We start from the raw sequence: 15,732 nt of genomic DNA on the forward strand, positions 1-15,732 counted from the left end.
AATTAGACATCTATTACTGACTTAATGCCCCCCCATTATTCTCAGGTCCCTGCGGGCTGCGTGCTTGCTGTGGACCCAGGGGGGCCCCAACATTGTGGGTGCAAGCAAGGGACTCCCTAAGTGCACTTGGCTTTCTGATGTAGCACTGCTGAGCTAATGTGTGATTAATTTTATTCATAAAAATGTTAATCACTTCATTGTGAGATCTTTTTAACATTCAGGGCAGCCCACACCTTGCTCATTCCTCTCACAGCCGTTTGTTTGTTTGTTTGTTTGTTTGTTTAATATTTCCTAACATTGTTGAAGCTTTCCAAGGAACCATCAATTAAGCATACACTTAAATGTCAGTAACAAGCACAACAACAAACGAGCCAGCAGGAAGAGACACGGAAGACTCCAAGAAGGACAATGACCAGCTCAGTCTGGTCTTCTGCGTAGTGTGTGACTCCAGCACTCAGGGCCTCTCCCATCCCTTGACATTCTACAGCACTAACAAAGAGACATCTCCCCAACTGGAAAATAACTAGGGGAGAGGTCAGGCTGCTTTCTTCCCCATTGTGGACTCGGGGAGAGGGTATGGAGGGGAATGAAAGGAAAGAAATTAAAAGAAGATGAACTTGGAATTTTAAATAAAAGTTCTCTGTCTAGGTGATTTAACCTACAGTCCATGATCCAGGGCAGTCCTCTATGGTTGTGGGTCCAGAAACCTCCTGGGCAGGGTGGGGAGAGGAACTGGCCTTAGATGGTGCGCTCACCCCTGCCTCAGCCCTCTGTTCAGCCTAACCATAGCATCCTCTTGGACAACCAATATACTCAAAAAGCTGGAAGAAGGATTGGGGAACCAGGAACAGCCCAGGAGTTTTCAGAAAACCATCAGTGGTGTGTGTGTGTGTGTGTGTGTGTGTGTGTGTGTGTGTGTGTGTATACACATATATACATATGTATGTATATATATACAGATGTGTATATATATGTATGCATATATATATATATATATACACATGTGTGTGTGTGTGTATATATATATATTTAAAGGTTGGTACTTGGGCCCTGCTCAAGGACCCCTTGTTGCCTAGAGGACAGTGAGTGCTCTTACTTTGCAGGTTGACAGGGGCATCAGAGTGACTTCCAAGTCTCAGACCAACACCACTGAGTCCTGTGTGGACCCTATCCCCACTGCTAAGACTCTTGTGCCACACTCAGAGAACTCGCTAAGGGGCTAGCTCACTCGGTGTGCCCTTCCAGACTCAGGGATGCTCTCCTCTCTACTGCCCCACTTCAAACAACCTGAGGGTTTGAGGCCGCACAAGGGCCCTCCACCATGGTGGGGGGGGGGTGATTTTCAAAGCTTTTCTCTTCAATGGAAACGGCTGTTAAAATACACAAGTTATTGCTTTGGTCTAAAGTCCATAGCTATAGAAATTGTTCACTTGAAGCTAAAACATGTCCAACAACTCCTAGAGAGTAGGGCCCTGGCTGAGCTTGCGGGGCTGACCTGGCATCCCTTGACATATGTCCTCCTGAGCAGGTCCCACCTTCTCGAGAGGGAAGGGGAATCTGCCTCCAGTCACCAGTCTCCAGGATACAAAGGCCTCCAGCAGCCCCCACGGGATGACCTTTGGAGGCCTTTCAGCTCCAGCTCTGGAGCCATAATTAGAGTAGGCCTGCTCCATGGGGGCACACTCGAGACTGCAAAGCTCAGGCAGCAGCTGAACTGCTCATGAGATTACTGCAGGGTCTTCATGGAGGCTGAGCAATTGAACACTCACTGCCCAGGACAGTTCCTTGGGCTGCAGCTGCAAGGAGCCTTTGAGGTGGGGCTCTCGGATCCCGGGTATCCCACCCCCTAACCCACCCACAGGCCATTAAGAAATCCTTCCAACTGAGTGGGCTCCATCACCATTTTGATGGCATAGCCCAGCTTCAGCTCTTCTATCTCCTGGTTCCTACCCTGGATTCCAACACTACGGCCAATCTGTTTCACATGTCCTCTCAACAGCTTTGACTCTGAGAGCCACATCCTTGTTCTCCCTCACTACCCACCAACCCAGATCCCTGTACCCTTAGCCTCCATGTCCAACTCAGGAGACCCTCCCCTGCAAAGCCTGGCTGACTGCTCCCCCAGTGTTCTCAGTTCAGAGATGTCTAGAAATTGGTCTGGCCTTGCATATCCCTGTGTCTGGTGTTCTCCAAAGACATGGCTGCTCCAACTGTGGGGTCCTATCCTAGACCCCACTCCCCCTTGTCACATCACCCAACAAGTGACCCTCTCCAGACTCTGCCTTCCCTCTTTTCAGCCTTTCCATCTGAAGTAACTGTTGGCAAATTACTAGTCACTTTGGGAACACATTTCCCGTTCTATACTCCTCCAAACTCCTAAGCCAGCATCCTCAAACTGGAGTCTCTGCTTTGGAAGGCCCAACCCAGGGATGGATAATTCCTTTATTAGATGAAGCACTTCTGGGTTCTCTGCACTCCTGAGGGAGGAAGGGAGAGAAGTGATTAAGGGCTGCACTGAGCTCCTACTCCTGAAGCTTGGAGGATTTGGGGGATGGACTTGAAGCCAGACCCAAGGCACCCCCAGGTGCCTTGTGTCTGGCCCTGTCCTCCATCTCTCTTGCTCTCTCCTTAACATTCTCTGCCTGCGTCTGGACCCCAGGACAACTGAAACTCTGCAGGGCATGATTCATCGGGTGGCGCCCTTCCGAGCCGAGGCCCATATGACATTAATCAGTGTCAGACCACTATAATGGAGATATGAATATGAATTCTCCATATTGCGGGGAGATAAATGTGCTTTTATATAATGGATCAGAGGAAAGAGGGCTGGGTGGGAGCAGGGAGACTGCAGACGTTCCAGCAGGGTTCAGCCAAGGGTGCTGGTGTCCACTCCACAGGAGCCAGGCTGGGAGGGCTGACCTAGGCCCTTGAGCTTGAAGCCTTCAACTAGAGATGTTTCTTATCCTTCTGTGTCCTCCAGCAAATTTCCAGAGAAGCTCAGCAGCAAAGAGTTTGCCCTGAACACCACACAACCTTTCCACAGGGAGGAAGGGATGCTCGGAGACCACCAGTTCTGTGGAGAGTCCTACGCCCACCCCTGTCTCCAAATTTTCTATCAGAGTTGCCGCCTCACTAGGGATGATGCCTGGAGGGTTGTGGGGTAGAAGTGTCCTGCCCAGGCACAAACTTCCCAAGGAACTTCTGTGGCTCTAATGTTAGAAGCAAGGTGGAAGCCTTTCAGTACTCAGCATCCATCACAAAGATACATTTACTTGTGTATAGCAACTGTAGAGAACCGTAAGCAAACGATGCAAAACATGCTTTGCGGGTGTGATTAAAAATTCATATTTAGTTTTTCACTGAAGAAAAGCAGTTCTAACTGGAGACCTGATGTGTACACAGTGGAAGGCTGGTTCTCGGGGGGACCCAGACTGCTCAGCCACCTTCTAGACTATTGAGCTCCAATACTGTTAGGATCCTGTCAGTTGAGAACCTACTGGTTCAGCCTCCTCTACACCTGACAAACATCTTATTATACACCGGGGGGGGGGGGGGGGGATAAAATGGACGTGGTCAGACACTCAGGCAGTTTTTAGATTCAGAGATGTGAAAAAGAACGCTTACCTGTCTGTGCTGGAGCAGTCCACCAGAGTCAGTCTGCTGCTTCCCACAGTCACTCAGAATGGATCTCCCAGCATATTTTGAAGGTCTGAGCAGCACATAAGCATGCCTGGGTACCCAATTCCTCATTCCAGACACAAGCCATGGGTAGTCAGATTTCTTTAGAGAAGCAGTTCCATTAGGGACCCCATTCCAGAGCCTCTGGGATGAAGGGTCCAGGGATACCAGGATCCATGCAACCTTTGCAAGGAGGGCTGTTAAAAAGGTACTTTTGACTCAGCAAACCCATCAGGACACTGAAAAGACAGCTTACAGCCCAAGGCCCACATTTGTCTCCAAATGCCAGTGGCCTGGCAGCCCCCCAGACACACACCACACACACGCTCACACACATGATTGATCCCAGGAACAAGCACTAAGCCTTGTCACTACAAATCCATGTTCTTGCCCAGGGAGCTCCAAGGCCCGACTGTCTCAGGGTTTCAAGGAGCCTTAGAAACACCACCAGCAGGGGTCAAGGCCCCATTCTGCTTTTGGACCATAGAGGGCGCCTCGAGCTTGTCCATTCAGGCCTCGGAGCTCCCACTGGCTTAGCACAGAGAGTCTACCGGACCCAGGTTCACCTATCTGGGCTACCGAGCTCCTCAGCTGCCCTGGCACCCCATGCATGACCCACCGCTCACTGACATGTGATCCCACGTGCGGTAGTCACTTGCCTCGGCAGCGGCTCTGAGTCTCTTTCCAGCCTGGAGGTCCAGAAGCCCAATCCTCACCCAGCTGGTGGGCAAGGGTGGGAAGAATTGAGGAGAAAAGGGAAAGAAATGCCCTGAGTGTGGTGTGGCGGCGGCAGTGCATGGATAAGCCTGTTGGTTCTCTAGGCGAGCGAGGAACAGCAGTGAAAGGCAGGCAGTCTTCCGCTCCTCAGCCCCGCCAAGCACACAGCGACTCTTCTGAACAGCCTGGGAAGAGCAAGGCTGGGAAGATCTGAGCCCAAACCAGGGAGGGGCTACAGGACTTTGCCTTTCCCCACCAAGCCTGTTTCCCCGCAGTTTACAACCCCCTTCGGCAGTTTTAAAGTCGGCTTGCACAGTCGTCACGATTCCCGCAATCATCAGAATCCCAAAAGTCCTGGCTCTGGGTTGGCAAAACCTCCCACGGTGCTGGAGGGTGCTGCACGCGACCCTCTAATAAAGCCACAAAGCTGGAGTGGCTGGACTCCTAACTCTGGGCTGCGGTTCTCAAAGCTCCTTTCCTTCCGGAGCGAGCCGGCGGCAGCTCCTCAGGGCTTTGTTGGAACAGTCGCTCCCAGCCTTCTACAGCCCAGTTCTGGCTTCTAGGGAACTATTTGATCTGGGCTTTAGTTGGTGCTGGGTAGCAGATCGTCCTACCCGGGTTTAGAGGAGCGCCCTTCGCAGTCCCGCAGAACTCCCCCACCCCGCGCGGCCCGCCCTCGCATGCACACCTCTTTCTCTGAAACTACTTGCAGCGTCTTGAATCACAAGCGCGGGGAACCCAGAAACCCAGAACCGCAACTCATCTCGCCTATCCTCCTATATGAGGATCTTAAAAAGAACCTTCGGTTTTTCTCCTCTTTGCATTTAACCAAGTAAATAAACACATTGCGAGCAATATTTCATACTCCATTACGTCCACGCTCTGCCCAGAAAACGACCCTCCGCCAAAACGCACTGCTCACACTACTAGTGAGTAATTGATTTCGAGCCCGAAGTTCCCCTTTGGGAGTATGATTGGAAATTCTCTTCATTTTCCCCCATTTTTATCCACTTTAAAACATCGTTTTTGTAAACTGCCTAAAATTGAACCCATTTGCGTTCTGAGAAAGGCTGCTCCAGATAAATGCTTGTCTAAGCGTGGCAAAGAATTAAACTGCCAACAAGAAATTGGCCTAGGAGCAAAATGAACAAATTCAACCACCACCACCACGGAAAGACTATGCCTGACACAGTGGTTTGTTGAGAGGAAACACTGTTCCATGGCCCTACTCCCAAAGGAGCCTCTTTGGCTTAACCATGGGCCCCTGGACTCTGCCCAGGATTTCAAGATCGCATACACCCTTGCCTCCCCCCCAACACGCATGAACACAGGGACAAACAGCTGCAGCAGCGTGGACATCGTTTCATTTAGTTTATTAGACAAAAATATATGATTTAAACAAGTTCGCTGACGCGCTATTTACAATCTGAAATCACGCTATATACAGAAAGGGAGAAAAAAAAAAGAAACAAAGAAAAGAAGACACAAACACGGGGGCGGGGGTGGGGGAGATTTACCGAATCGGATAATCAACCCGAGCGGCAGTCAGTGCCTGCCCACCCCCCAAGCGCTTAGGCAGGATGAGCCCCTTTTTGCAAAGAGTGATGCGTGAGAATCACTGACGCCGCCGTCACGTTTGTCCTTTACATAAGTCTCAAATATTTGTCTTAATTCCTCCCTCGTCTTCTCCCTCCCCAACCCCTCCCCCCTCCCCTCCCCCGCAAAAGTAAAAGACGACCCTTAATCAGGCAGACGGGAGGGCTGCGAGGATCCGAGGCGTTCCCTCCTGCGGTGCCAGCGAGCTGCATGAGAAACACAGCAAGAAGACACCAGCAATGAGTAGACAGATCAAGTGCCACCGCGCCACGGCTTCTTCAGGCAGAGCGGGGGCTGGAGCTAGACCGCGGCCCATCAGGCTCCCCGCTCCTGAGAACTGGAGCAGGCTAGAAGGGTAGTGCTATCCAATTGTGAGTACACAACCCTCACTGCCACTCAGCATTGCTCGGTCCCGCCCCAGGACAAAAGCAAAAAGCACTCACTTGTCGCGCACGGGCTGGAAGGACGGCTTTAACTGCTGTGGGGGCGAATCCGACCTGGTGACTAGGTCTCTCTCTGCCAGGGAACAGAAAATGCGCAGCGTTAGGACAGGGGTATAGGTAGTGGGTGAGCCGGTTGGAAGGGTCCCTATGCCCAGATTCCTCGTTAATGCTCATTCCCTGCGACCAATGTCTACCCCTACCCCTCCCTGTTACAAGCCCTCGGGTGCAGCTCAGCACCTCAGAGACACCTAGGCCTAACTCCTTGCATTAAGGCACCCCTACCCACCAACACTGACACTAATGTCTAGGTCTCTTGTCTGGCACCAGGTGGATGCAACCTTTTTTTTTGCTCGGTACCTGGAAGTGCAGGACTGCTTCGTGCGGAGGCCTTGTCACCGTGGAGCACCCCAGTGGCAACCTGGACAGGAGGCTGTGGAGGTGGTGGTGCAGGCAGGTGTGGGCCATGGGGTGCGGCGTGGGGCGCGCCAACGCCCAGGAAAGAGCGCATGTTCAGCAGCGAGCCCTGTGCGAGGAACGCGCCGTTGGTCCAGTTGGAAAACTTGCCTATGTGGCAGGTGTACAGTCCGTGGCTGGGCAGAAAGGCCGGGTGTTGCAGGGGCGCGCCGCTGGGAGGCCCGTGCGTGCTGGGATGGCTGGAAGGTGGCGGTGGAGACGCCTTGGGCACGCCGTCCGGGCTAGTGGCTGTCTCAGCCAGCGACCAGATCTTGGGCTTGCTGTTCGGCGCGCCCTGCAGGCCGACCGCCGTGGCGCCAGGACTCAGCAGGCGTGTGCTGCCGTGCTCTGAAACCTCCTTAGCCAGGCCCAAGGGCGAATCTTGGGACTTGAGTGCCTCGGCGGCCGACAGCGGTGAACTCTGGTCCCGAGCTAGGGCGGGAGGGGCTGCGCGCGCCCTAGGAACTTCAGCCTTGTCCTCTTCGTCTTCGTTGCTCTGGTCACCATCACGCTCGTCGATCTGGTCGATGTCAATGCTCTCCAGGTCGATCTCCTCGTCGTCCTCGGCCTTCTCCGGGTCGCCCTCCGTGTCGCTGCCAAAGAGGGCGCCGTCTTCCTGGTCCTTGCTGCGCGCCCCCCAGGTCACCTTGTTCTCCTTCTTGAGGCGCCGGCGCGCGTTGGCGAACCAGGTGGAGACCTGCGTGAGGGTCATCTTGGTGATGATGGCCAACATGATCTTCTCTCCCTTGGTGGGGTACGGGTTCTTCCGGTGCTCATTGAGCCAGGCTTTCAGCGTGCTGGTGCTCTCGCGCGTGGCATTTTTTGGCCGCCCGGGATCTCCGTATTGGAACTGGCCATAGGGATAATAAGCAGGCGTCGTGTGGGCTGCGAAGGTGGCTGGATGCACCCCTGGGTTGTCCTTGAGTTCATACTGAGATCCCTGAAGCACCGCAGAGCAGGGGAGAAGAGAGAGAAAGGAAATAGAAGGAGAAAAGAAAGAGACAGAGAGATGAGTTGCTAGGAAAAGAAGACCTAGGCTCCTGTGGACCCTGGGGGCCTCTCGGGCACCTGATTCACCAGGCCCAGAAAAGGAACACACACACACACACACACACACACACACACACACACACACACACACACAACTATTTTTGGAGAGCCATGGTGGCTGGAGGGCTGGAGCTTTAAACTGGGTTGTGGGCGCTGGATCTCCACTAAACAGATTTTTTTTCCTTTTTTTTTTTTTTTTTTTTTTTTTTTGCTGTGGTTAACTCTAGAAAAACTTTTAGAATTCCTGGATTTTTAGAAGATAGCATGATCCCCCCCCCCCCCACACACACACACACACTCCACCCGGATCTTTCCAGGATCCTGGTTCCCCAACACCAACCCTTCACAAAATTCAGATTTCCAAGTTCAGCTTACAGAAGCTGGAGAAGGAACCTTTCCCTGTAGACCGATGAAACAGTTTCTCCAAAACTCAAGGCCCCTCCTTCCTACCCTGAAGGACTCAATCAAAATAAACCATCCAGGGTATTTTTTTTTCAGTCTAAATTCCCTACTAATTTAAAATGGAAGCAGAGTCCTCCTTTGGCCTCCCAAATTAATCTGCATATAATGGTTCACTCACACTTAGAGGGCTGTAGTGGTGACAGGTAATTTAAAATTTTAATCCTGGCCATCCTTGGCAACAATGACAAAAAGCTTTTTTTTTTTTTTTTTTTCAATACAAAAGGAAAGCTTATCCTGTAAAATATTAACGCCAGGCCCTGGAGCCACAGGCTGCAGCTCAGGGGAACCGGTTCAGTTTCCTGGGCCTCTTCGGGACTACTTTATCTATCGCTTAAGTTTGACTTTGATCTGCGGCAGCAAACACAAACTGTTTGCAGGCATTTAGAGGCCATGATTTATTTGCAATCAATATTCTTTTTATCATCAGTAGTAAAACACAGCAAGTCAAATTATCCCATCAGGTTTTTTGGTAAATAACATTTTATCTTTCTAACAGCCTCATTAGGCCTCATTATTACCATAAATTGCCCAGACAGACGCTCACTCACAATTTTATCTTTTGGGTTCCAAATACCGGATCATAAAAGATTGGAAAGCTAGGCCTCCACTGAGGGTTTGGATTTAGGCTTACTTTCCAAGAACCTGGTAGGAGACCTGGAGGTAACACAAACACCTTAAGGGACAAATTTTATTGTCCCTTTAGTTTAAAGAGAAAACAAAACTAAACAATATTCTCCTGTGGACCTTCCCTTCTTTGCCACAATGGGAGCAGATCCTCCTTCCCCCACAAGCACATAGGCACCATTCCCAAATGGCTCACATCTGTATTCAAAATTTCTGTTAAACACACACACACACACACACACACACACACACACACACACACACTCACACTCACACGCGCTCTCCCTCACACACCAAAAGAAAAACCAAAAAAAAAAAAAAAAAAAAAGCAACATCAAAACCCTTCATCTTCCGTTTTTAAAAGATCCAGTTGCCAAGTTAGCAAAGGAGAAGTCGGAGCCCTAACAAAGTTATAAAAAGTATATTTCTTTGACTAACTAGTTTAGTGATCGAGGCCGCTCGGAAAAGGCTTCTGTGGCCCAAATTCGTTTGGGCTTTGTCATTGTAAAACAGACTTCTTGCTTTTCAAAAGTATTTTAGTTGTAATCATAAAGGAGAAATTTTGGGCTCGTCTCTACTGGGAATTCTTTTTGAAAGGGCACCTTGTAAATCTCTCATCGCTCCGGGGGCATCTAGGCTGTCCGAGCAAAATGGGGTCTGATCTTCCTAGTTGGGAGCATCAGAAAGGCGGCTGGCCTGACCACTGAGAAACAGGCTTTCTTTCTAAACTACACGAAAAGTTGCGGGAAAACGCACCGGCCGCTTTGCTCCTGCACAGTTAGAGGCCAGCCTTCTAGGGAATCTGGTCTGGTCTGTTTATCTGGAGACGGGATAATAATTCGGGGTTCATGGAAATTGCGCTATCCAGAAGATAGCAGGGCCGCGGGGGCTGCCTCCCGCACCCACCTCGCAATTTACCAGCGGCATCAAGTTTAAGCACCCGACCTTTCAATCAGAGCAAGGAAAATTGATCGTTTGGAAGGACAGACCGGCCTATGCTCCTGTGGAGAATTAAATTTACACTCCTTCCCCCATCTGACACCTACTGGGACCGGAGATTGGAGGGCACCATTTATTTTTAAGCCCTGGGACACTGCTCCTTTAATTCTACCTTATGTAATGCGGGAAGAGAAGGGCTTTTCTTTCGGTTCAAATAAAACGAAAACTTTGGCAACTTACGAAAGTAAAGGCAAACACCGTTTCTAAAGCCAGAATTTATGTCAACTTAGTATTTCTTAATCTCCGATCCCTATGATTTCCTAAACACGCCATTAAGAGACCTCTGCTCTGCCGATGTCTATTGTTTGTTAGGATGTTTTTGACCGACTCCACTAGGTTTAACTGCTTCCTTTCGGCAAAGTCGAGGGCAACTATCTCTGCTCTGCCAAAGAGGGAGAAAGTAAAGTCTTCTGGGCCCAATGGAAAGCTCCAGCAGCGCCCAGGCGAATCTGGTCACCGGACCAGGCACTGTTGGTAAAGCGGCCCTGGCTGCGGGAGCCCGGCCGGCCTGCCCAGTCGCGCCGGCCGCGCCAGGCGAATTTGCCCCGGACCTCCAGTGCCTGCTGCCTTCTCGGGCCTGCTCCTGAGGCTTTTCTCTACTATAGCGCGACCCTTTTTCAGGCTCCGTTCTTCCGCCATCCCAGAGCGCGGGGGGTCACTCACTGCTTGGGCTTCTGGGCACTCCCGAGTCCCAAGGGGGACGAGGCCTCAACCGCCGGATCCCCTCTGCTGGACCCTTCCCGCTCCTTTCCCAGACACTGCCTGCGGGTCCTCGGTTTCCCCGCTGACTCAGCCGCTCCCGCTGTCCCCGAGCGCGGTGATCTCCCGCCAGCGCGGGCCGGGAGGGCGCGCGGGAGGCGGGAGCACTCACCATCTGCGAGAAGAGGCTGAGGTCGGCGGCATAGGGCAGGAAGGCGCTGTAGTTGGGTGCGCCCGCGTACGGTCCCGCCGCGGCATACATGCCCAGCACCGAGGTAACTGCGGCCGCTCCCGCGCCTGCTCCCAGCTCCGCAGTCCCCGGCCGGCCCGACGAGGCGGCGGCCGCAGCAGCTGCGGCCGCAGCCAGCACCCCAGGGCGCTCTCCACCGTAGGCGCCTGGGCCCGTGGCGCTTAGGTACTGCGGGTAGCCCAGCTGCGGGAAGGACATGTCCGCGGGATCGGCGGTGACGGAGGGCAACACTAACAGCCCGGACAGCGAGACCGGGACGGGATCGGAAGGGATGCGGCGCGGGGGGATGCGGGCAGAGGGCCGGCCCGGGGGGCAGGGGCCGGTTGCTGTTCCTGGGCCCTGTGCTCGCTGGCGGCTCCCGGCTCCCGGCTGCGCCCGGACCCGAGATCGCGCGCCGACTGCGGCGGCCGCCCTCCGCTCGGCGGCGGGGCTCTCAGACACAATTTGAAGTTGATGCTTTGATTGGCATCCCCTTGAGCACAGGCCCCGCCCCTGGCTCCCCTCCCGCCCCCTCCCTGCCTCCAGCCCGCCCTCTCTGGCCGCTCCCGCCCCTCACGGCGAGCACGTGGTGCCCCGCGCCCGCCGGGCCACCTCCTCCTCCGGTGGGCGCGCGCGGCCCGGCTGCTGGTGTGGGTCCGGAGGCCGCAGCCTCCTTCCTAACCAGCCCCCGCGGCTTTTGACAACCTGTCGACATCGGTTTACAGCTGTCTGATACCCGGTTTTGCATTTGAGATATGTCCCCCCCCCACCCCCTTTTAACAAAAGCAACTCTGGGGCTGCGTTTTTGCAGCTGGGGCGGCAGGGAGAGAGGCCGGAGGCTAGGGGACAGTCTATGGCGAGCGGCCTTTCTTCTGTGGCTGGCTCTGTCGCACCTCCGTGGGACATTTTTGGCTGAAGCGCTTGGATGAATCAACGCGTGGCGTGACACCTCGGATGCAGGGTGGGTCGGTCGTCCCCCTGGCCCCACTTCCTATCAACAGATCCTCTGGAAATGGCTGGCCTCTTTGCACTTGGAGAAGCGGGATGTGTGTGGCCGCGGTTCTGTAGGTTTCTCCAAACATAAAAACTTTGAAAAAAAAGGGGGGGGGGCAAGTTAGCTGAGAAGTCACTGCGGCCAGAGGGATCCTAGAGGGAGGGGGAACAGGAGTGGAGGAGGGGACAGACCTGCGCAAGGTAAAAAAAGGACTGGCAAATCCTGCTCGCCGCCGTCTAATACCCTCTCCCAGCTTTGGAGAAGCCTGCATGGCCTAGGCGCCCGCGTTTGTCCACTAGGTGTGCAGATGCGGAGAGTAAACTTGTGTGGAGCTCAGGTGCCTGAGGAGGCGCTGCTACCAGCCATCCGGCAGGACAACTACCAGGACCCTGGCCTTAATTTCCCCTCTTCTTTCGCCCTCGTCCGTCCCTCCCCCGCCCCCTCGCTCTGCTGCCCAGCACCTATCTCAGACGCTGGAAGAATAAGAACTAGATCGATTTGGAAGCTATGGGCTGCCTGGGGCCTGGCCACTAGGTTCTAGGGGCAGACTTTGAAGGCACCCTCCTCTCTCATGCATTAAGGATGATGGTTAAGAGCGGGATGCTTCTGTGCTGGGTTTCTTAGATTAGTCTTGAAAGTGCTGAACCACAATGTCCAGATACCTACCTTCACTCCTAGGCCCACCTTGGACGCCACTGTCTATGAAATGGCATAGGCCTGAGTGTGTCACATCATCCGGGGGAGCTTCAACTGAAGGTTCTGGTGTCAGCCTTAGTGAATTCAGGGCTACAGGGGCAAGCCTGACCATAAGCCCGCATACTGTGCTGCCGCTGTCCAGGGCCACCAGGACCCTGGACACTAGCTAAAGCCCACCTTCTTGCCTAGAAACCCAAACTCCTGCCACACCAGGAAGGCCTCACTTGCAGGTCTTGAGAACAGACACTGAGCCTTGCCTGTAATTAGACATGATACAGCTGGGAAATTGGGCTCCCTTCCTCTGCTCTGGTTTAGGTCTTCTCTCTTGCTCAGGCTGCTTCCTCTGTCTGTCCCTGCCTACTTCACACCACCACCCCAGAAACCCAGACTGCAGGGTACCATGAGGGAGCACCCAGGGCTCAAGCTTGCAAAGCTCCTGACTTCTTCCTGGTTCCCAGCCCATCAGTCACCTTCTAACAAGAAACTTGGAATCCTATCTGTCTCTTCCACACACTCCAAACAAACACAACACTGCAGGGAAGTTATGGTGAGGAAAAGGCCTGGCCATTGTTCTGGCTCAGTGAACCCAGAGTCGCATTTCAGATGACAAGTGAATACAGGTAAGATAAGACCTGAGGTGTTGCCTCAGAGGATGAGGTGGGAAAGGCAGTCCAAACACATCTTTCTGCCAGTACTGACAGAGGGATCACCAGCTTGCCTTGTCACTCCTCACAACTTCCCACATGACTTGCAGGTCTAGATCAGGTCTCTAGGACTAGGGGCTGGAGAAGGAGCTGGGGGTACTTTGCCCCCTCCACGCCACCCCCCACGGCACAGCAGTGGTGTTTCTCTGTGCTCTATGTAGGTCACCTGCACCAAAGACTAGAAATAAGTGGAAATTCAACAAGATAGTGCAAGAGGATCCAGCTGAGCACATCTGGTAATTTTCCTTCAGGACTTGGCAGCAACATGGATGTGGACTTGATTCGGGGAGGGAGGGAGGGAGGGAAGGAGGGAAAGAGGAAGGAAGGGAAGGAGGGAAGGAGGGAGGAAGGGGTGTTGTGGGCAAGTTGACTTTTCCATTATTTGCTGTTGACCAGAGCTGGGACTACAAGAAAGACACTACTTCAAATCAGTTCTGGAAGGTGCTAGCAGAGACTGTGGGCCTTCTTTTCTTTCTCCTTGGCCCCTCTCACCCTGAAACTTGCACCCAGGCATGGGGAAGTAACAGAGAGGTGTAGACAGCAACCGGGGGACCACAAGAGTCATAAAATTCCCAAATCTTCCAGCTGCAAGGGATGTCAAGCAGAAGCTAGAAGCCCTTTCCCAAAAATTTTAACATACAATGGAAAATTAGGGCCAAGTTGATGGCATCTATTCCAAGCTGGAAGAAGGGTTGCAGGTCTAGACATCCTATAGGGGGTCTTATTTTAGTATCATTGTTAGGGGACCAACACTTGTCCAAGTCAGGCCAAGTACATCTGCTCATGCCCTGTTTTGGACCCAGGATGGAGCAGACAGAATAGGGAGGCCTCTGTAAAGGTCATGGAACTGCACCTGCCCAACCCACCAGAACCCACAGATCCCTTAGTCAGGAATATCTTCTTCCTGAACACGAAGCAGCCTTCTTCAACATGATGATGGGAGGTTCTGGCAAGAGAGTTTTGCTAGGGGTCTTCCCTGTAGGTGTTAGGTAAAGCAAGCAGAAGAAATTCAGACTTGGGGGTCTCTGCTAGATGGAGTCCCTGATGAAGTTTGGAAGCCACAGAGCCTCAAGACAAACACAGAGCAGGGGACTGGGAAGCTGGTGAGTCAACAGGCCTTGGGCTGACCCTTCTGGGGCAGAAGTAAGCCTCTGTAGAGAAGTTGGGGGGGGGGGCAAGTGCTAGGGAAGAGCAGGCAAGGAGGTTATAGGGTACATAGATACCTTAGGGTCAAGCTGTTTTTTAAGTGAACCTTAAGGCTTGATGGAAACTTGTTCTTTGGGGACACTTTTCTACATGAGAGAAAGCTGGGTTTTAGTGCTGTCTTCCCAGGGCTTCATTGTTGGTAGGTAGTCCCTGCTTCCTCTCACTTTCCTCCCCCAGGGATTTATGTAGTTAAAGTTGAGATTAATCAAGGTAACAACGTTCTAGCTTACAATCCTATTTCTTCAAAAATCACCACCCACTGTTTGTCAGAGTGTGCTGTGCAGGGGAGGCCAGGGTCGGAAGTCATTTTTAGGGACAGCTTCTGGCTTCACTAAGGGAGCAGAACAGCTTGGAATGCAATGACAGAAGCCTGTTACTCCAAGGGGCTGTTTTGGGTTCCAGGGATGAGAACAGCTCCAACAGGTCTCCCATAACAGACTGGGCTAACCTGGCCAAAGCCACAGGGACTCTCCACCCGACTTGTGCAGGTTTATTTACAGGTCTTATTAAGTATCATTAGGACTTCGCAGCTTGTCCCAGAAGGGCCCCATGCTGCACGCTGCCACCCTATGGCAAATATCTATTGGTCCTCTGTGAATCAAATCCGGAAAACCACAAGGAAGCTTGTAGCTGCAGCCTCTGAACCTCACCCCCATGGTATCCCCAAGGTCCAGGGGACCCTACACTGGTCTCCTACTCTGTCTTGCAGCATCTAGCCAGTGGTCATATGAAGAGCTGGACATTTGATGACCACAAACAAGTGTCGCCAGCAGTGGCACACACTGGCAGGTGAGTCGCCCTGTAGGGCGGGGAGTTGCAGGGATTGTGGCAGGTGCTGCATGGGCCAGTCCTGCGGAATAAGCGGCTGAGTCTGCACCAGTGACTGCGTGGAGACCTGGAGGAAACGCTTCAAAAGAAATGACTTTCACAGATCGTTCCCCGCCTAGGGAGGAAGCCCTGCTTGGCAGGAATCGCCCCTGGCTAGGACTAAGCCCAGCCGGCGGGCCTGTGTAGAGGGCCATTCCAGAAATGAGCGCTGCACTTCCCCGGTGCCAGCAGATCCATGCTTGAACATCTCAGGGGAGGAAGGGCAGCGGAGTGGACTAGACCTCAGTGGATCAGTCCAGAGTAACAAGATATCAGTGTCCCCGGAATCGGATGATGGGGATTGCATGCGTGTAC

General features: G+C 52.9%; 1 protein-coding gene across 1 annotated transcript; it reads right to left on the reverse strand.

Annotated features, from left to right (window-relative positions):
• Window positions 1-5,749: 5,749 nt before the first annotated feature.
• Window positions 5,750-11,415, reverse strand: Irx1 (iroquois homeobox 1). The gene is made up of 4 exons (XM_036207074.1): window positions 10,894-11,415; window positions 6,792-7,827; window positions 6,435-6,507; window positions 5,750-6,197 (listed from the first exon to the last, which is right to left on the reverse strand). Exons 1-4 carry the CDS (start codon window positions 11,167-11,169, stop codon window positions 6,140-6,142), a joined length of 1,443 nt encoding a protein of 480 aa, XP_036062967.1. The 5' UTR covers window positions 11,170-11,415; the 3' UTR covers window positions 5,750-6,139.
• Between the last annotated feature and the right edge of the window lie 4,317 nt (window positions 11,416-15,732).

This window comes from Onychomys torridus, chromosome 15 (assembly GCF_903995425.1).
Source record: "Onychomys torridus chromosome 15, mOncTor1.1, whole genome shotgun sequence".
Lineage (NCBI taxonomy): Eukaryota > Metazoa > Chordata > Mammalia > Rodentia > Cricetidae > Onychomys > Onychomys torridus.

Coding starts and splice junctions, on each gene's coding strand:
- Irx1 (XM_036207074.1), bottom strand. CDS start 11,169: ATGTCCTTCCCGCAGCTGGGCTACCCGCAGTACCTAAGCGCCACGGGC. Junction 6,508..6,791: donor AAGCAGTCCTGCACTTCCAG/GTACCGAGCAAA, acceptor GTTCCCTGGCAG/AGAGAGACCTAGTCACCAGG. Junction 6,198..6,434: donor TTCCAGCCCGTGCGCGACAA/GTGAGTGCTTTT, acceptor TTTCTCATGCAG/CTCGCTGGCACCGCAGGAGG.